General features: G+C 39.9%; 1 protein-coding gene across 2 annotated transcripts in view; it reads right to left on the reverse strand.

The window, feature by feature from the left end:
• VPS39 (VPS39 subunit of HOPS complex) overlaps positions 1–20,795 on the reverse strand; it is a 48,120-nt gene that overhangs the window by 10,153 nt on the left and 17,172 nt on the right. For both annotated transcript variants that reach the window (XM_021695611.2, XM_044918369.1), the window contains 5 exons: positions 20,192–20,375; positions 16,842–16,962; positions 16,608–16,728; positions 9,800–9,929; positions 4,683–4,825 (listed from right to left, as the gene is read on the reverse strand). In XM_021695611.2, the coding sequence (XP_021551286.1) occupies positions 4,683–4,825; positions 9,800–9,929; positions 16,608–16,728; positions 16,842–16,962; positions 20,192–20,375 (699 nt within the window). The remainder of the gene's footprint in view (positions 1–4,682; positions 4,826–9,799; positions 9,930–16,607; positions 16,729–16,841; positions 16,963–20,191; positions 20,376–20,795) is intronic.

Consider the following 20,795-nt stretch of genomic DNA (forward strand, 5'->3'; position numbering starts at 1 on the left):
GAAGAATATTTATTGACAGAGAAGGATTTTCTCAATATACAGCTAAATTTTTAAAAAGTAAGCTATAGAACTTTAGTTGATATCCATTAGCAATAACCCCATAAATAAATTTTATTTTTATTTTTTTTATTTTTTAAAGATTTATTTATTTGAGAGAGAGAGTGAGAGATCAAGTGTGCAGGAGCAGGGGGAGGGGCAAAGGGAGAGGGAGAAAGAATCCTCAAACAGACTCCCTGCTGACCGCAGAGCCCAATGCAGGGCTCAAACCCAGGACCCCGAGATCATGACCTGAGCCAAAACAAAGAGTCAGCCGCTCAACCGACTGAGCCACCCAGGGGCCCCAATAAATTTTTAAAAAACCGAATTCATGAATACATATCCAAGCATACCTCAGAGACATTGTGAGTTTGGTTCCAGACCACTTCGATAAAGCTAGTATCTCAATAAAGTGAGTTAAATTCATTTCTTGGTTTCACAGTGCATACAGAAGTTATGCTTATGTGTAAGTATGCTTATGGTAGTATTATGCCTAACAAAATAATGTATATACCTTAATTTAAAAATACTTTATTGCTAAATAATGCTAACCATCATCTGAGCTTTCAGTGAGTTATAATCTTTTGGCTGGTGGAGGGTTCTGCCTCGATGTTGATGACTCAGGGTTGGGGTGGCTGTGGCAATTTCTCAAAATAAGACAAGGAAGTTTGCCACATCAATTGACTCTTCCTTCAAGAATGATTTCTCTATAGCATGCGATGCTGTTTGATAGCATTTTACCCACAGAACTTCTTTCAAAACTGGAGTCTACCCTCTCAACCCCTGCCACTGCTTTATTAACTATGTTTATGGGTAATTTTAAATCCTTTGTTGTCATTTCAACAGTCTTCACAGCATCTTCACCAGAACTAGATTCCATCTCAAGAAACCACTTTCTTTGCTAATCTGTAAGAAGCAACTCATCATCCAGTACAGTTTTATCCTGAGATGGCAGCAAGTCAGTCACGTCTTCGGGCCCCGCTTCTCATTCTGGTTCTCTTGCTATTCCCACCACATCTGCAGTCACTTCCTCCACTGAAGCCTTGCACCCCTCAAAGTCATCCTTGAGGGCTGGAATCAGCTTCTTCCAAACTCCTGTTCATGTTGATATTCTGACCTCTTCCCATGAATCATGAGTGTTTTTTTTTAATTTAAATTTTATTAACATATAATGTATTATTTGTTCCAGGGATACAGGTCTGTGATTCATCAGTCTTACACAGTTCACAATGCTCACCATAGCACATACCCTTCCCAGTGTCCATCACCCAGCCACCCCATCCCTCCACCCCCCTCCCCTCCAGCAACCCTCAGTTTGTTTCCTATGATTAAGAGTCTCTTATGGTTTGTCTCCCTCTCTGGTTTCGTCGTTTCATTTTTTCCTCTTCCTCTACAATCCTCTGCCTTGTTTCTTAAATTCCACATATCAGTAAGATCATATGATAATTGTCTTTCTCTGATTGACTTATTTCGCTTAGCATAATACCCTCTAGTTCCATCCACATTATTGCAAATGTCAACATTTCATTTTTTGATGGCTGCATAATATTCCATTGTATATATATATGCCACATCTTCTTCATTCATCTGTTGATGGACATCTGGGCTCTTTCTATCATTTGGCTATTGGGGACATTTCTGCCGTAAACATTGGGGTGCAGGTGCCCCTTCGGATCAATTACATCTATATCTTTGGGGTAAATATCCAATAGTGCAATTGCTGGGTCATAGGGTAGCTCTATTTTCACCTTTTTGAGGAACCTCCATACTGTTTCAAGAGTGGCTACACCAGTTTGCATTCCCAACAGTGTAGGAGGGTTCCCCTTTCTCCGCATCCTCGCCAACATCTGTCGTTTCCTGACTTGTTAATTTTAGCCATTCTGACTGGAGTGAGGTGGTATCTCATTGAGGTTTTGATTTGTATTTCCCTGATGCTGAGTGATGTTGAGCACTTTTTCATGTGTCTGTTGGCCATTTGGATGTCTTCTTTGCAGAAATGTCTGTTCATGTCTTCTGCCCATTTCTTGATTGGATTATTTGTTCTTTGGGTGTTGAGTTTGATAAATTCTTTATAGATTTTGGATACTAGCCCTTTATCTGATATGTCATTTGCAAATATCTTCTCCCATTCTGTCCGGTGTCTTTTGGTTTTGTCTAGTGTTTCCTTTGGTGTGCAAAAGCTTTTTATCTTGATGAAGTCCCAATAGTTCATTTTTGTCTTTGCTTCCCTTGCCATTGGAGACGTGTCTAGCAAGAAGTTGCTGCGGCTAAGGTCAAAGAGGTTGCTGCCTGTGTTCTCCTCAAGGATTTTGATGGATTCCTGTCTCACACTTAGGTCTTTCATCAATTTTGAGTCTATTTTAGTGTGTGGTGTAAGGAAATGGTCCAGTTTCATTCTTCTGCATGTGGCTGTCCAATTTTCCCAACACCATATGTTGAAGAGACTTTTCTCCATTGGATATTCTTTCCTGCTTTGTCGAAGATTAGTTGACCATAGAGTTGAGGATCCATTTCTGGGTTCTCTATTCTGTTCCACTGATCTATGTGTCTGTTTTTGTGCCAGGACCATACTATCTTGATGATTATAGCTTTGTAATAGAGCCTGAAGTCTGGAATTGTGATGCCGTCGGTTTTGGTTTTCTTTTTCAACACTCCTTTGGCTATTCGGGGTAATCATGAGTGTTCTTATGGAATGTAGAATAGTGAATCCTTTCCAGGTTTTTTATTTATTTGGCCCAGATACAGAGGAATCATTACCTATAGCAACTATAGGCTTGTGAAATGTTATTTCTTAAAGAAGACTTGAAAGTTAAAATTACTTCTTGATCCATGGCTGCAGAATGGATGCTATGTTAGTATGAAAACATTAATCTTACTGTACATCTCCATCAGAGCCCTTGGGTGACCAGGTGCATTTCAAATAACCAGTCATATTTTGAAAGGAATCTTTCTGAGCTGCAGGTCTCAACGGTGGGTGTAAAATACTCAGTAAACCATATTATAAACAGACGTGCTGTCATCCAGGCTTTGTTGTTCCATTTATAGAGCACAGGCAGAGCAGATGTAGCGTCATTCTTAAGGGCCCTAGGATTTTCAAAATGATCAATGAGCACTGGCTCCAACTTCAAGTCACCAGCTGCATTAGCCCCTAACAGGAAAGTCAACCTGTCCTTAGAAGCTTTGAACCCAAGCACTGACTTCTCTTCTCTAGCTATGAAAGTCCTAGTTGGCATTTCCTTCCAACAGAAGGCTGTTTCATACACTGAAGATCTGTTGTTAAGTGGAGCCACCTTCATTAATGATCTCACCTAGATCTTCTGGAGAACTTGCTGCAGCTTCTACCTCAGCACTTGCTGCTTCACCTCGAACTTTATGTCTTGGAGACGCCTTCCTTCTTAAACCTCATGAACCAACCTCTGCTAGCTTCCAACTTTTCATCTGTAGCTTCCTCATCCCTCTCAGCCTTCATAGATTTGAAGAGAGTTAGGGCCTTGCTCTGGATTAGGCTTTGGCGAAAGGGAATGCTGTGGCTGGTTTGATTTCTACCCAAACCACTAAAACTTTCTCCAAATCAGCAATAAGGCTGTTTCATTTTCTTATTCATGTTACTGATGTAGCAGTTTTAATTTCCTTTAAGAATTTTTCTTCTGCATTCACAACTTGGCTAACTGGCACAAGAGGCCTAGAGTTTGGCCTATCTTGGCTTTTGACATGCTTTCCTTGCTATGCTTAATTATCTTTACTTTTGATTAGCAATTCTTCCTTTTACTTGAACACTTAGAGGCCATTGTGGGGTTAATAACTGACTTAATTTCAAAATTACTGTGTCTCAGGGAGTAGGGAGACCCAAAAAGCAGAAGAGGCAGGAACAGCCAGTTGGTCGAGTAGTCAGAACACACAGACATTTATTAAGTTTGCCATCTTATATGGGCACAGCTGGTGGCATACCAAAACAATTACAACAGTGACATCAAAGATCAATGATCATAGATCACAAAAATAAATAATGAAAAAACGTGAAATGTTGTGAGAATTACCAAAATGTGACACAGACACAAAGTGAGTAAATGCTGTTGGAAAAATGGTGCCAACAGACTTGCTCAACGCAGGGTTGGTGCAAATCTTCAATTTGTTAAAAAAAAAAACAAAAACGCAGCATCTGTGAAGCACAATAAAGGAGGTGTGCCTCTAAAGGTCTAGAAGGACAACACTATAATGTTTGTTACTTTTCTCTGGGTGGTAGGGTTATGGGTGATTTGTACTTTTGCTTTATACTTTTCTGTTTGCCCAGTTTCCTGCATAGAGCATGTATTTTTCCACAAGTATGTATGTTCCAAAAGAGTGTTTAAAAAAACTTATTTTCTATCAACTAAGATTTATTCTTTTTAGTTCCCAAAAGAGCTTAGTGTAAATTTACCAGAAATCAAGTACGTTTCCTGCTATCAAGATTTGGCATCAAACAGCTCAATGGTATGACTGAGCAGGGAGATGGAGGAGAAAGAAATGTGCCCAGCCCACCATGACTTCTACGGCATTCATTTATGGAATGCCTATGGAATTTGAGAAGGCCTGCCCTTCTCTGCCACAGAATAGAGGTACTGGAACTCCCAGGTAAACTCTTCCACGCACCTCTGTATCATACCTACCTGTGTCAGGTAGTCAATCAGAGCTAAGTGCGCCTTCTCCAATTCAGCCCCCGAGAGCACAGGCAGCGGGTTAGGATACTGCAGCTGCTTCCTATAGTCTGTGGGCAGCAGGTCCGGGTACAGGCCCATCACATGGGTAGGATCTACATGGAAGGTAAACATGATTCCCCAGAAAGGAGCACAGCAATTTAGGGACCAGATAAAACAAGACCATTACTATAGCAAAATAAGTTCCAGACTGATTTTTTTTTAAGATTTTTTTATATTTTACATAATCTCTATACCCAATATCAAGAGTCGCATGCTCTACCGAATGAGCCAGCCAGGCACCCTCAGACTTTTTTAAAAAAATTGACTCCAAGTTCATAAAAACTCAATGAGCTCTACACTTCTATAGTTTGAGCACTATTTATGTGTATATTTCACTAAACCATTACAAAAATGCTTGACTCTATCTTCCAAGCCGTACACAAATACACATATGCAGAATTAGAATGGAAAATTTATGAATTCTCTGAAAGTGGAGAAGAAAACATATTCCAAGAAAATATTGCTAAGATATTAAAGTTGAAAAAAATCAATAGCCTTAAAAAATAAAAGAATTGTATGTCAAAAAAAGAATTATTACCAAAACAAATTACTATTACTAAAACAAAGCCAGACAATAGGCTAAGGAATGTATTCGCAGCATATATGGCAAGAGGCTAATAAGTTAATTTATATAAAACATAAATTGGTAAAAAAAAAAAGATTTCATCTGATAAACAGGCAAAAGACATGAACAACTGACAAGAAAATAATATAAATAAGTGGGAAAACATTCTGCTACATTAAGAATCAAAGCAGTACATTTAATTAGTAAAAAAAATTTTTACATGATACTACCCAGTGCTTGCAATATTATGAGACTGAATCACTCTTACACTGACTGCCAAGGCAAAAATACTCTACCTCAATAAGGAAAAAGGCACTTGGACCCACTAATCCCACTTCTAGGAGCTTACCCTAAGAAAACAGTCTAAAGGCGGGGGGGGGGGGGGGACACATCTGAATAAACAGGTCATGTAATGAACATTATTTGTAACAGTGCAATTCTGGAAAAATTGTGGAATTCCTTCAGCAGCAGAACTATAGTCTATTCAACTAAGAGACTATAAGGCAATCATTACAAATTGTAATTATGAAGGGCACACAGCAACATGGAAAAACAGTGTAACAATTCTAAGTAACAAAAACTATAAAAGCATATACTGTTATGATTATCATTACATTGAGATGTACACATGTGAAAAAGCTTGGATGAAAAAGAGACAAAACGAGAGTCAAGGCTAGATCTAGAGTGAATTTTTTTTCCTTTAACACTTCAATAAATGTTTTGTCCCAGCATTACTTTATTTTCATTAAAATTAAAAAAAAAAAAAGTTGGAGGACCAGGAGGCCATGTCCCTTCTAGAAGGAGCTGAGCCCCAGGCAAGCAGACCAGAAGAGAAATGTTACCCAGCCTTGCCTTGAAGCCTCCAGAACCCACATCATCCCCAAGAAACCTTTGTCTGACCCCGGTATTTCTGCCAAGCTAGGAAGACTGTGTTCCTCAAAACCTGAGAACCATGATAATGTGAAACAGACACTCCTGGGAAGCTGAAAGGGACAGCAGGCGGATCTGTGTGGCTGCCACACAGAAGCACAGGCTGAGGAACGCAGACAACCACTGGGGGCCCAGAGTGAATCCACCGCCCTCGCCTAGGCTTTGCCAGGCTCCCGCACCACTGTGTGTGTCTACAGATGTGGCTTTAATCACATCGCTCTACTCAAAACCTTGTGATGTCACCTGAAGCCTACAATACAAAGTCCAAAGTCCCTTGCAGCACTCAAGGTCCTCTGAGATTTAGACCCAACATCTCTTTCTCATATGACCTATCAAGCACCACCAACATCACACTGGGCTGGGGCTCAAAGACCCTCAGCCACCACTGAGTCCTCTTGCCAACCACCCTTCCTTTACACTCTGCTTTTCCTTCTATCTTCCAGAGCCTGGTCACCTCCTCTTGAGACTCCTGATTTACTTCACAACCCTGGAGACGCTTATTCCAACATTTCACTGATAGTTTTACATGCAAGCGCTTTGTGGCCATATAAGAGGTCTTATTTATCCATGAAGCCCAAGATCAAAGGTAGAGCTGGCACTGACATCGCTTATCTGATTTCCCTTTGGCCCGCATGTTCACCAAGTCCAGGATTATGCCACACATTGAATCCCCAGTAATACAGACAGGTAAATTCACAATGGGATTATATTCCTTATGCAGAACAAAGGATACAGATCAACTATGCTCTAGCCATATGGATCTGGCTGCTCCTGGAACACACTAGGCAGCATTCCAAACTCACCACCTTGGCACTAGCCATTCCCTTGGCCTGCAGTGCACCTGCCCAGACACCTGCCCGGTTCATTAAAAAGCTTCCTTCAGGCCCTAACTTCTCAGAGATGCCTTCCCTGACCATTTAATCTTAAATTGTAATCCTAATTCTCATCTTCAGTACTCCTTATCCCCATTCCCCTGCTTTATTTTTCTTAGGATTTACCACTTCCCAATATATTATAAATTTGCTTATTTATTTGGTTGTCTGCCCCCTCTCCAACAGAATATAAGCCCCACTACCTGGTACCCAGAATAGTCTCCAACGCATGGTAGAAGCTTGATAAAATTTTTATTGACTAAATAAGTAATGAATATAGTATCTGAACAAATTCAATAGTCTTAAGGCTCAACTTCAAGATCTAAATATGGGTTTCAAGAAATATAAAAACTGGGGCAACTGGGTGGCTCAGTCAGTTAAGCGTCTGCCTTTGGCTCGGGTCATGATCCCAGGGTCCTGGGATCTAGCCCCAAGTGGGGCCCCCTGCTCAGCGAGGAGTCTTCTTCTCCCTCTTCCTCTGCACCCACCCCCTGGCTTGTGCTCTCTCTCTCTCTCTCTCTCAAATAAATAAATAAAATGTTAAAAAAAAAAAAAGAAATATAAAAACTATCTTATTCACATTCTTGCCATTCCACACATCCTGCTCAACCACCAAGACTCCAACAAAACTCCATGGTCTCAATGCAGTGTGTCTTCTTATCAAGCCCTTGTGCAAATACCTATAGTACTTACGTTTCTATCTTGCCTTAGAGCTTTTTATGTACAAGTTGTAGGTTGCCATAAGGAAATAACCTAAAATATTGGTTCTTAAACATTTTTAGGATCTAAGACATCAGAGGATGTGATCAAACATACTAATCCTCTCTCTAGAAAAACACACGTATGAAAAAAATTTTATATCAAGTCTAGGGTGGTTTACAAACTTGATAAAGTCTACTCACAGGCCCTATGTCCCCAGTGGGAGCAGACAGAGCTTCTTTCTCACTCACAAGGGGTAGAAATAGGCCACCCTTATAAGAAACCTATCTGTGGAACACAGTAAAGTGAGACGCAGGAAAAGCAAACCTGGGCCCAGTCCATCCTACACTAGGGGGATCAAAGGACACTGGGCCTGGTAGTATGACATTCCAGCTGTCTGAGACTGTTCTCTGAAGCCCGGCCTCCCTCTGGCTCAGAAGAAACATCCCTCTACAAAATTTCCTTTTGCTCCTATTCCATGCCTCCGAAAGCAGTCTTCTGACTTGGCATCCCAGGTATGCTCTGTTCTGCTACAACCTGAGTTTCTTTCATATGAATTAGTTAACACAGTTCATAAGTGGGATAATATTATCATTATGAGGCAAAAGTTGTGTTGGGGGGCACCTGAGTGGCTCAGTTGGTTAAGTATCTGCCTTTGGCTCAGGTCATGATCCCAGGGTCCTGGGACTGAGCCCCACATCAGATACCCTGCTCAGCGGGAAGTCTGCTTCTCCCTCTCCCTCTGTGCTCTCTGTATGCTCTGTGCTCTCTCTCTCTCCAGTAAATAAAATCTTATAACAACAACAACAAAAAGTTGTGTTGATTTGTATGCAAATTTCCCCAGCTTGTTAATGTTTTAAAGTGACCAAGCGGGCAAGCTTCCTCACAATTTTTTTTTTTTTTAAGATTTTATCCCTTTATTTGACAGAGAGAGAGACAGCGAGAGAGGGAACCCAAGCAGGGGAAGTGGGAGAGGGAGGAGCAAGCTCCCCACGGAGCAGGGAGCCCGATGCAGGACCCGATCCCAGGACCCCGGGATCATGACCTGAGCAGAAGGCAGGCGCTTAACAACTGAGCCACCCAGGCACCCAAGCTTCCTCACAATTAAAGAAAAAGCCTTACCTATACAGGGAGACCTAAAGAAAAGAACTGAAACAGAAGTGACCTCTTCTACTGCAAGGAGTGGCTGGCTGGTTAGTAGCTTCAAAATCCACTATACTTTCTATTAAGTTAAACCACCTGGAAAAGCTGAGAGTATAAATAAAGCAAAGATGTTCCCCCCACATTCATTTTTTGGGGGGTCTCATAAAGAAGTCTATACCCAGGATCAGACTTTTTATTTTGATGAAACTAGTTTCTATTAGAAGCAAATATTCTCAAAGATTTGTATCTCAAAGGAGAAAGCATAGCCTCAGAGTTCAAGACTGCAAAGCACTACCATGCTGAGTACCAAAAACAGTGGGGATTTAACGTTAGTAGGACAGCTATTGTTTTAATTAGTGTTCCACTTACCAAGCTGCCTATGCCTTGAGTGGTCTGCCCCAACCTCATTTCTCCCATAAGCCCTGTTATTTCCCAAGAGTACTTATTATAGAATATAAGGTTTTCCAGGACCACATTCAAGGCCTCATAGCAAAAATGCCTGCACCTTGATATACGTACAGAAGAGTGCCTTGGGTGCCATGTATGAATATTCTAGCCACTGGAAAGAGATCTCACCTCTCTACTGTAAGTAAATAAAGGGATATTAGAAGTCTGTGTTTATGGGTGAGACCAGTTACACAAGATAAGGACTGTAAATATAGAACACTGTGGCCACCCACAAGATCCTGTGAGGCACAAGGATCAATTGAAATGAGCAGAAACTAGTCCCAGTTTCAGATGTCTAGTACCATTTCTCCCATCCTTTCCAGTTTCCCCTCCCTCCATGAGGTCCATCCAAGGCCAAACCCATGTGTTACCTGTGCCAAGCTTAGCAAAGACCTGCATGGACTCATCAAAACGCTTCTGGCAGAAGAGGTTGAAGGCATACAAGTTCTTGATGTGATGGATCTGTTGCTGCTTTTCACTGTCGGAATCATCTTTCATTTCCTAAGTAAGAGAGTAGAACAGGTAAGAGCGCATTCATTCAACAAATATTTATTCAGTATATACTAGGGATCAGACAACATCATAGGAGGTCCGCATGCCAAACTGTACAAGACAAGCCACGTGGCATCTGCCCTGATAGACTGTCCTGACAATCTAACCACAAGACTGAGAAGAAACTCTGCAATTAAAATGCAACAGCGTTTCTACAAAATATCTCAGCAGCACCCCTGAAAACGGTCAAGGTCACAAAAAACAAGGGAAGAGTAAGAAACTGTCATACAGGGGCGCCTGGATGGCTCAGTCGTTAAGCGCCTGCCTTCGGCTCAGGTCATGGTCCCAGGGTCCTGGGATCGAGCCCCGCATCGGGCTCCCTGCTCAGCGGAAAGCCTGCTTATCCCTCTCCCACTCCCCCTGCTTGTGCTCTCTCTTTCACGGTGTCTCTCTCGGTCAAATAAATAAATAAAAAATACTAAAACAACAAAAAAAAGAAACTGTCATACATCAGACAACACTAAGGACACAGACCAACTAAATACAATGTAATTTCTGGATTTGAAACTGGAAAAGAAAAAAGGCATTAACTAATGGAAAAACTGGTGAAATCTGAATAAAGTCTAGAGTTTAGTTTAAAAACACAGAAAAATCAAAACTAAAAACACGGTGAGTGAGGACAGAATGCAGGGCATTTAATGTCACTGGCACAGCTGGGCAAGGTCCTGTTCACAGTAAGAGCTAAATTAATGCAGCTATTTATTATCTTTGTTTCTTCCTTATAACCTTTTATTCCCCTTATATTCTTTTTAACCAATCTTTACTACATTTAATTTCTTCCTTCAAAATTTTTTTCCATTTCTTCCCTTCTTTTCCTTTCCTGTTCTGTTGCCATCACCCCACTCCAGACCACCATCACCACAGGGCCACACCCTGTCTAAGCCCTCTTGGTGCTTTACAGGTTTTCAGAACCGGCACAGCTTTCTTCTCTAGCTTATTCCCAGATGCTCAAGCATCACCCTCCACTCCAGTCAGGATGAGCTCCAAGCCATTTCTACACTTGTTTTCACTTCTTTAACTTCCTCAGGCTCTTACTCCTCCCTGTTTCCCCATCTGATCCTGATCTCACCTATTCAGAAAGGGTCCAACCCCGGGATGTCCTGCCTAGCCCACAGGGAACTGTCCCCTGGCTAAAATTTTGCTCCACATTTTGTCAATGGCAAAGTTTAATATGTACTTGCCCTCTGAAAGTTTCATGTATATTCTTTGATTTATTTAAATAAAAGACAGGTTCCTAAAGAGCTAAGATGGTATCAACCAACCTTCTTTCATCATAGCACGAACACCTAGTAAGTACAAGTCTAGAAAAGAGAAGGGAAAAATGGAAACCCACTTCCACCTTCTCTACCAAAGATTAAACACACAACCTGCAGCAGGAAGATCACTGAAAACACCCAAGACCTTCCTGTGAAGAAAAACAGATACTAAAAAAGCTATGTGCTGCATGACACCCTTTAAAGTTCAAAACTAAATAACATATTCAAGCACACATATATATGTAAATGGTTAACAAAAAACAACCTTTTAAAACTTATTAATTCCAGTATAATTAACATAGTGTTATATTAGTTTCAGGTGTACACTGCAGTGACTCCACACTTACATACATCATCACAAGGGCACGCCTTAATCCCCAGCACCTATTTCCCCCATCCCCCACCACCTCCCCTCTGGTATGTTAAGAGTCTGCTTTTGTGGTTTGTCTTTTTTGTCCTTTTGTTTCTTAAATTCCATATGAGTGAAATCGTATGGTATTTGCCTTTCTCTGACTGATTTCACTTAGCATTATACCCTCTAGCTCCATTCATGTTGTTGCAAATGGCAGGATTTCATTCTTTTTTTATGGCTGAGTAATATTCCATATTACTGATTTGATATCAGTAATATATATATATATATATATATATATATAAAGAAGAGCTGATGTATATATATATATATATATACATCAGCTCTTCTTTATATATTCATCTATTGATGGACACTTATGTTGCTTCCGTATCTTGGCTATTGTAAATAATGCTGCAATAAGCTTAGGGGTACATATATCTTTTTGAATTAGTGTTTTTGTATTCTTTGGGTAAATACCCAGTAGTGGAATTACTGGATCATATGGTAATTCTTTTTTTAATTTTTTAAGAAACCTCCATATTGTTTTCCACAGTAGCTGCACCAGTTTGCATTCCCGCCCACAGTTCATAAGGGTTCCTTTTTCTCCACATCCTCGCCAACACTTGTTGTTCCTCGTGTTTTTTATTTTAGCCATTCTGACAGGCATGAGGTGTATCTCACTGTGGTTTTGGCAGCTCCCTCCCCCTTCTGTTTATCTTCTGATATCTCCCCACAGTTTCACGACTCCCCACGGTTTACCTTGCCAAAGGCAGTTGCTTTTCTTTTTTTTTTTTTTTAAGATTTTTTTATTTATTCATTTGAGACACAGAGATACAGAGACAGAGAGAGAGCATGAGCAGGGAGAGAGGCAGAGGGAGAGGGAGAAGCAGGCTCCTCACTGAGCCAGGAGCCCGATGTGGGGCTCGATCCCAGGACCCTGGGATCATGACCTGAGCCGAAGGCAGACGGTTAACCGACTGAGCCACCCAGGCGCCCCGGCAGTTGCTTTTCTGCTTGTAGAGATCCAGATATATATTCTTACATCTCAGGCTGATTTTTCATGGGTGTTCAAAATGGTTTGATAGATATCCAGCTAAATTCTGGGGACTAGTTGAAACAGGGTCCCCTTCTCTGCCATCTTGCCTCCACCTTTCATTGTGGTTTTGATTTGCATTTCCCTGATGATGAGGGATGTTGAGCATTTTTTCATGTGTCTGTTGGCTATCTGTATGGCTTTCTTTGGAGAAATCTCTGTTCATATCTTCTGCCCATTTTGTAATTGGATTATTTGCTTTCTGAATGTGCAGTGTTACAAGTTCTTTACGTATTTTGGATACTAACCCTTTATTGAATATATCATTTGTAAATATCTTCTACCATTCCATAGGTTGTCTTTTAGTTTTGTTGATGGTTTCCTTTGCTGTGCAGAAGCTTTTTATTTTGATGTAGTCCCAATACTTTATTTTTGCTTTTGTTACCCTTGCCTGAGGAGATATATCTAGAAAAATGCTGCTATTGCCCGTATCAGAGAACTTACTGCCTGTGTTCTCTTCTATGATTTTGATGGTTTCAGGTCTCACCTTTAGGTCTTTCATCTATTTTGAGTTTATTTTTGTGTATGGTGCAAAAAAGTGATCCAGTTTCATTCTTTTGTATACTGCTGTCCAGTTTTCCCAATACCATTTTTGAAGAGATTTTTTTACCCATTGTATATTCTTGCCTCCTTTGTTGCAGATTAATTAACCATATAATCATGGGTTTATTTCTGAGCTATTCTGTTTCATTGACCTTTGTGTCCATTTTTCTGCCAGTACCATACTGTTTTGATTCCTACAGCTTTACAGTGTATCTTGAAATCTGGTATTGTGATACCTCCCCTCCAGCTTTGTTTTTCTTTCTCAAGATTGTTTTGGGTATTTGGGGTCTTTTGTGGGTTACATATAAATTTTAGTACTGTTATAGTTCTGTGAAAAATGCTCTTGGCATTTTGATAGGGATTGCACTGAATCTATAGATTGCTTTTGGTAGTATGGAGATTTGAACAATATTAATTCTTCCAGTCATTGGCATGAGCTATCTTTCCATTTGTATCATCTTCAATTTTTCATCAATGTTTTCAGAGTACAGGTCTTTCACCTCCTTGGGTAAGTTTATTCCTAAGTATTTTATTCTTTTTGGTGCAATTGTAAATGGGATAGTTTTCTTAATTTCTCTTTCCACTATTTCATTGTTAGTGTATAGAAATGCAACAGATTTCTGTAGATTGATTTTGTATCCTGTGACTTTAGTGAATTCATTTATCAGTTCTAGCAGTTTTTTGGTGGAGTCTTTTGGGTTTTCTATATATAGTATCATGCCATCTGCAAATAGGGATAGTTTTACTTCTTCCTTACTGATTTGGATGCCTTTTATTTCTTTTTGTTGTCCAACTACTGTGGCTAGCACTTCCAGTACTATGTTGAATAAAAGTGGTTAAAGTGGACATCTTTATCTTGTTCCTGACCTTAGGGGAAAGGTTCTCAGTTTTCCCCATTTAGGATGATATTAGCTGTGGGTTTTTCATATATGGCCTTTATTATGTTGAAGTATATTCCCTCTAAACCTACTTTGTTGAGGGTTTTATCATGAATAGATGTTGTATTTTGTCCAAAGCTTTTTCTGTGTCTACTGAAATGATCATTATGGTTTTTATCCTTTCTCTTATTGATGTGATGTATCAGGTTGACTGATTTGCAAATACAGAACCACCCTTGCAACCCAGGAAGAAATCCCACCTGATTGTGGTGAATGATTTTTTTAATGTACTGTTGGGATTCAGTTAGGAAGTATTTTATTGAGGATTTTTCCATCTATGTTCATCAGGGATATTGACCCAGGGATACTGTAGTTTTTTTTTTTTGTAGTGTCTTTATCTGGTTTTGGTATCAGGGTAATGCTGGCCTCATAGAAGGAATTTGGAAGCTTTCCTTCCTCTTCTATTTTTTGGAATAGTTTGAGAAGAATAGGCATTAACTCTTCTTTAAATGTTTGGTAGAATTCACCTGTGAAGCCATCTGGTCCCGGACTTTTGTTTTTCGGGAGTTTTTTGATTACTGATTCAATTTCATTGCTGGTAATCAGTCTGTTCAAATTTTCTATTTCTTCTTGATTCAGTTTTGGGAAGTTATATGTTTCTAGGAATTTATTTATATCTTCTAGGTTGTCCAATTTGTTGGTATATAATTTTTCATAATATTCTCTTATAATCCTCTTTGTATTTCTGTAGTGTCAATTTCTCCTCTTTCATTTCTAATGTTGTTTGAGTCCTCTCTTTTTTGATGAGTCTGGCTAAATTGGCTATTACCAATTTTGTTGATCTTTTCAAAGAACTAGCTCCTGATTTCATTAATTTGTTTACTGTATTGTTTTGTTTCTATTTCACTTATTTCTGCTCTAATCTTTATTATTTCCTTCCTTCTGCTGGTTTGGAGTTTTGTTTGTTGTTTTTCTAGCTCTTTTAGGTGTAAGGCTAGGTTGTTGATTTGAGATTTTTCAACAAGAAATACATTTTTAAAGGGCACAATAAACACAAATTTAGGATGATGGCTTGTCTGGAGGGGAGGCAGAAGAATGAGATGGAGAGGAACATATAGGTTATGTAAGCTATTTTTCTTGGGTAGGATGTGGGTTCATGGGTATTTATTATTTTAAAAATGAAAATAAAATAATTTAGGGCAATGCATGAGTGACAAAAAAATAAAAATAAAGTAGTAAGATGCTGAAATTAAATGCCCCAAGAAAAACACAATCTTTATGGGATATTAAATATTTCTAACTATTAAGACTGGATTTTTGTTTTAAATCCAAAATGTATATATCCAAGATAAATACTGCCCTTCAAAAGTATCTATCAGGGGCACCTGGGTGGCTCAGTCACTAAGCGTCTGCCTTCGGCTCAGATTATGATCCCAGGGTCCTGGGATCGAGCCTTGCATCAGGCTCCCTGCTTGGCGGGAAGCCTGCTTCTCCCTCTCCCACTCCCCCTGCTTGTGTTCCCTCTCTCGCTGTGTCTCTGTCAAATAAATAAAAAAATCTTTAAAAAAACAAAACAAAAAAAACCCAAAAAACAAAAGTTATCTAACACATGTGACTATAAACATAAATTCCAAAATTTATGATCACTGCTTTCCTCTCAGAAATAATTTACAAAATACTCTAAAAACTAAGCTTTTTAAATATTATCTTCATAAAAATCTCTTCTCTTTTACTAAATTAGCACTGTCTAGTTCAAGGTCTAGGATCAGAATGACCTTTGGTTGTTTCCTAAAATCAAATCCACTCTCTACAGACAATAATCACCACTGGGGATATTTAAAAGAACAAGACAAGTCTCAGAAGTCAGTCTCCACGAAGTGTGTTGGCAATGAGAGAACCGCCAAAGCAAAAGCATGGGCACTACTTGGCTGTGAACAACATTCCATTCTAACATTCAAGGAGAGTGGCAGCCATAAATATAAGAGTGCAGCCCCCCAGTGCAGCAACTCGAGGTGGTTTCAGAAACCTGAAGAAGGCCTGCTTATCCAAAGACAGGGATCTACTGTTGAAAGGAATTCTGAAAAGCCCTCTAGTTGTTGCATTCAATCAGACTATAATCTTACATTATGACTGTTCTTTATTTTATTTTTTTAGGATTGTTATTTTAATGCTTGCACTGTCTAATTTTTCAAGGCTATTAAATTCAAGGCTATATCATATCTATTAAATTATTTTATTGTCTTCTAAATTCTAGGAGATACTATTATTATAATTGGCATTCATTCTACATTTGACAGATAAACCATCTGAAAAAGTGAAATTATTTAGAGTTATATAGGTATTTTATGGCAGAGTCAGACCCTGAATCCAAGTCCCTTAACTCGCAGCTCTGTGCTTATTTTACCAGTCCAAACTAAATATAAACATCTAAACCAAAATCACTTGCTTTGGAGAACAATGAGGAAGGCAGACTCACATCCAAATCTCAGAAATAGTACTTACTGCGAGTTGTAGAGCCAATTCAAACTGCTTGTCCTGGAGAAGCTGTTGGATTTGGGTTGCCATGGGGACAGGAATGAGTCTCCAAACAAAATGATTGCTGGCCACATAGATAATGTTTGATCTGGAGGCAGGAATAAGAATATTAGCAAAAGAGCACAGGCTTTATGATGACACAGGTGATTTTAAAAGCTCTGCAATAATATGGCAGCTATAGTAAAAAAAGAAATTCCTTACCCTCCCGAGGTAATGAAGCGGGGCCTTTGCAATTCAATGCTCTGGACCAGAAGCCTTGGTTCAAATGTTCGGATCTCCACATATCGAGGTAAAACTGCAACGATGTAGGGAGGCTGGTGCTCTGTACAAGAAAGAACACTTTGAGTTATAGATCTGGTCTAAGGCTTTAGGTTTACGGATTGCTTCAGTTTCCCATTTCTAAGCTGCATTCAGATGGGATCTCCAAATAGTCCACTACTCAAATGCCAAGCCAGGATCCTACGCTGTGGTATCCAAAGGGAAAAAAAAAAAATTTGTTTTGTCCAAGTGACGCTAAGAGAAATCTCGTGCACAAGAAGGATGTATCCAGCTTTGCTGAGAGTGACCTGATCCCACTCCTACCATCAGGTGAAAGCTTCACCTACTCCCTTTCTCATCAGTCACAAAACCAAGGCAAAGAAAGGGCAGCTGCAGCTGCCCCTAACAACGCATCAGTGGGAGAAGGTTACATGACCTCTTCTTTCATTCTCTTGGGAAGGGCAAGAGGAAGGCAACTTCTTTTTTCCCTAAAATGAGGCTAAAGAGAGTTCCACATTTCTGGCAAAGGTTATTGTTGCTTGAGATTTTCACAGGGAAAAGATGCAAAACTCCACCCGATGCTTAATGGGTCACAAAGAAAGCAGCTGGTTGGCATTCTCAGTGTGGCAGTTTTCTACCACTTATATGAGGTCCAATCATGGAAACAGAAAGTAGAAGGGCCAGGGGAGGGAGAAAAGGCTTGTTAATAGATATGGAGTTTTACTGCCGCAAGATGAGAAAGTCTTGAAATCTGTTGCATGGACAATGTGAATACGCAAAACTACTGAACTGTAATAGAATGTAATGGTAAAGATGATGATAGATCTTGTTTTTTTTTTTTTACCACAATTAAAATAGAAAATTTTTTAAAGGGAAAAAAAATAAAAATGAACCACTAGATGCATAATCATCATATAGAAACTTAACCTCAAAGACTATATTCATAGTTTCTTAGTGTGGCTAATTTGCTATGGATTTATTTTTGTCATTTATTTTCTGACAAAAAATTTTTCATAGTATATATGCAGTTTATACAGTAAAAATTTTAAAGCCAGAAGGGAACTGGCCTAATATTTCCATCACTTTGAATGCTACTGCTGTTACTACGCTAGTATTTTTCATCTTCTAAAAAAATTAAATTAAAAAACATGTTGTTTGGTATTGGATTTTTTACTTCTCTTTTTATGCTGGCCTCATTCTTAAAAACTAGTATAATCCCCTTTATTGTTAATCTGTATAAATATGTAAAATTTCTCTCTCCTTTAATCTGGCCCACTTTAATAAGGTCTAATTTAATAAAAAAAGGTAATCTATAATAGAAAGGCTTTTGGTTGTCATATTGTATCATGGTCCGGTCTCCCCAACTCTTTGACAACAGAGTTGGTCTGGATCTCTGTATCTTCAAAACTTGGCAGAGTGGCAGGTATACAGCAGGCGTCTAATAAATGGCCGACAATGACAGTGATTCATCCATTCAGCAAGCATTTCCTAAAAGGCTATGTTACGGGCCCTACTCCAAGTGGATCAAGACATACGTCCAGACCTCACAGAGCTCCTACACAGAGGAGACAGACGACTCACTGCATCCAGTGGGACAGTGTGGGGGCCATGACAGAGAAACCTGAAAGGGCTTTGGAAGCACCACGGGGGAAGTGATTCACTCTGCCTGCGCGTCGGAGAAGACTTCACAGAGGAAGCGCCACTGAACAGGGCCTTGTCACGTGAGCAGGACAGTGCTGGGCAGAGAAGAAAAGAAGAGGCAAGAGCACAGGTGATGATGGCTCGGTGAGGGGAGTCCAAGACGAATGGAGTCTGGGTGAAGTGGTTCAGTTGAGAGCGTGAGTAAAAATGAAGTTTAAAATGCACACCACTGAAGAAGTTTAGTCTTCATCCTGTCAGATGGTGGTTCTCCCACCCTACCTAGAAAGAACGCCCTCTTCCTCCCTCAGTATGTTAAGGCACGGAAACGTTTTTGAGAAACACTGCCAAAGGCACTGGGCACTAACAAAGGTTTGAAAACAGGAACTCTCACACTAGGGAATAGGAAGCATAGTTCAAGCATATTACACACATCTTCATCAATTCTACCGTAGGGAATTGATGAAGCGCCCCCCAGAGCACCATGAAGCTTTTCATGAAGCTCTTAGCCCCTCCAACTTGTTAATATACATAATCTTGGGCCTTACAAAATACTGTCCTTTTGACTTTTCTTCCTTCTGATCTGTTCATCTCTAACCACCACCAGAATAATTACCCTAGAACATGATGCTTTTACCAAACATTCTACCAGTTGGGAATCTACTGGCATCTCAGACCTTTGCATGGGCCTCTAACAACCGGCCCTACCCTTACTCCTCCGTAATTCACACCACCTGTTTTAACCAGGTCATTCTCTGTAATGCTCTGTCACAAATGAGCATTTCCAATCATTTTTCGAACTATTGTTTTCTGCCTAGAATGAAAGGAATTTTTCTTCAAGCCAAGTCCTAAACTCCCTGCCTGGTCTAGTCCAATCTTACCTATGTAATGAAACTTCTTACTGGCAAGTTGAACTTTCTGAACGGCCGAATCTCCACTCATCCAATTTAACACCTTAAGCAGTGCCTTGTTTTCTCTCTTTATCCAAGATGTTATCCTTACCTCCCCAGCTAGAGTCTTTAAAGATGGCACGTCTGTATGCCCCACTCCACAGCAGTAACTATTTTTAAAATGCTCACTCTTCTGACTGAAAATGAATTGCTGCAAGGGTGGTCACACACTTCCAGGCAATACCACTGCTGAGAGCTGGAGGCAGGGTAGGAGCAGAAACACCTAATGTGCCAGCCAGAGACATCTAAATGCAATCTGCACCTCCAAGCTACAAAACAACAGAAGCAATAACCACCACGTCAAAAGCACATCAATACTCAGTTACATGTATTACAGGAATAAAGAAAGAATTGCCACTAATTTCCAAATGTAGTCTATCTGGCAGAGGACACAATAAAACCATTACAAAGAAGGTAAAACAAAAAGGACTCAGAAGTAAAACTATATGGCAATAGACAATCACTTCCTAAAACACATAATTCTGTTTATATTTTTCCCCCTCTGGGGCAAAACCTGGCTGCCTACAAAAATCAGGGTATCGCATTTTTAATAACTTTAAACATTTGTCTACTTCTAAGAAGGGGAACTGAGAGTAAATGACATTATAAACCACAGTCTGTGAAAGCCATAAACGGAATTCCATTCTGCAAGGATGACACACAACCCCAGCCCACAGTGGGAAATGGCCGCTACGGTGGTCTCACCCATGGCCACTGGTATGTCTGTCCAGTTCAAGGCACATTTCTGTGTGCAGATCCCCTCCTCATTGAGCACCACGGTGAGATCATCCTGACCCACAGCCACTTTTCCATCCGCCAGAGGTGCAACTAATGGCTCCAGCTGTTTTCCTGTTGGAAAGAGCTCTTTGATGGACCCTTTTCCATCCACCTATAGGAAGACACAAAGTGAGTCAACCAGCGTTCTCTTGCTAGAGGCATGAACACGGCCTGAAAAATCCAAATAAAACCCCGAACCTACAGAAGCCAATAATATTCCTTGTTTGGCATAAGGAAATATTATGGAGTTTGTTATGACAAATTTTGTCATCACAACATAGAACCAGTTCTCTTTTTCTCTAACACAGAGACAAGCATCTAATCTGGCAACTAACAATGTCAAGTGCTGGCGAGGATGCAGAGCAACTGGAACTCTCATTCGCTGCTGGTGAGAATGCAAAATGGTACAGCCATTTTGTTTGTTGGCTTCTTCTAAAGTTAAATATATACTTACCATACAACCCAATAATCCCATTCCTTAGGCACTTGCTGAAGAGAAATGAAAACTTATGTTTACACCAAAACCTGTACG

Source organism: Neomonachus schauinslandi, chromosome 9, assembly GCF_002201575.2.
Source record: "Neomonachus schauinslandi chromosome 9, ASM220157v2, whole genome shotgun sequence".
NCBI lineage: Eukaryota > Metazoa > Chordata > Mammalia > Carnivora > Phocidae > Neomonachus > Neomonachus schauinslandi.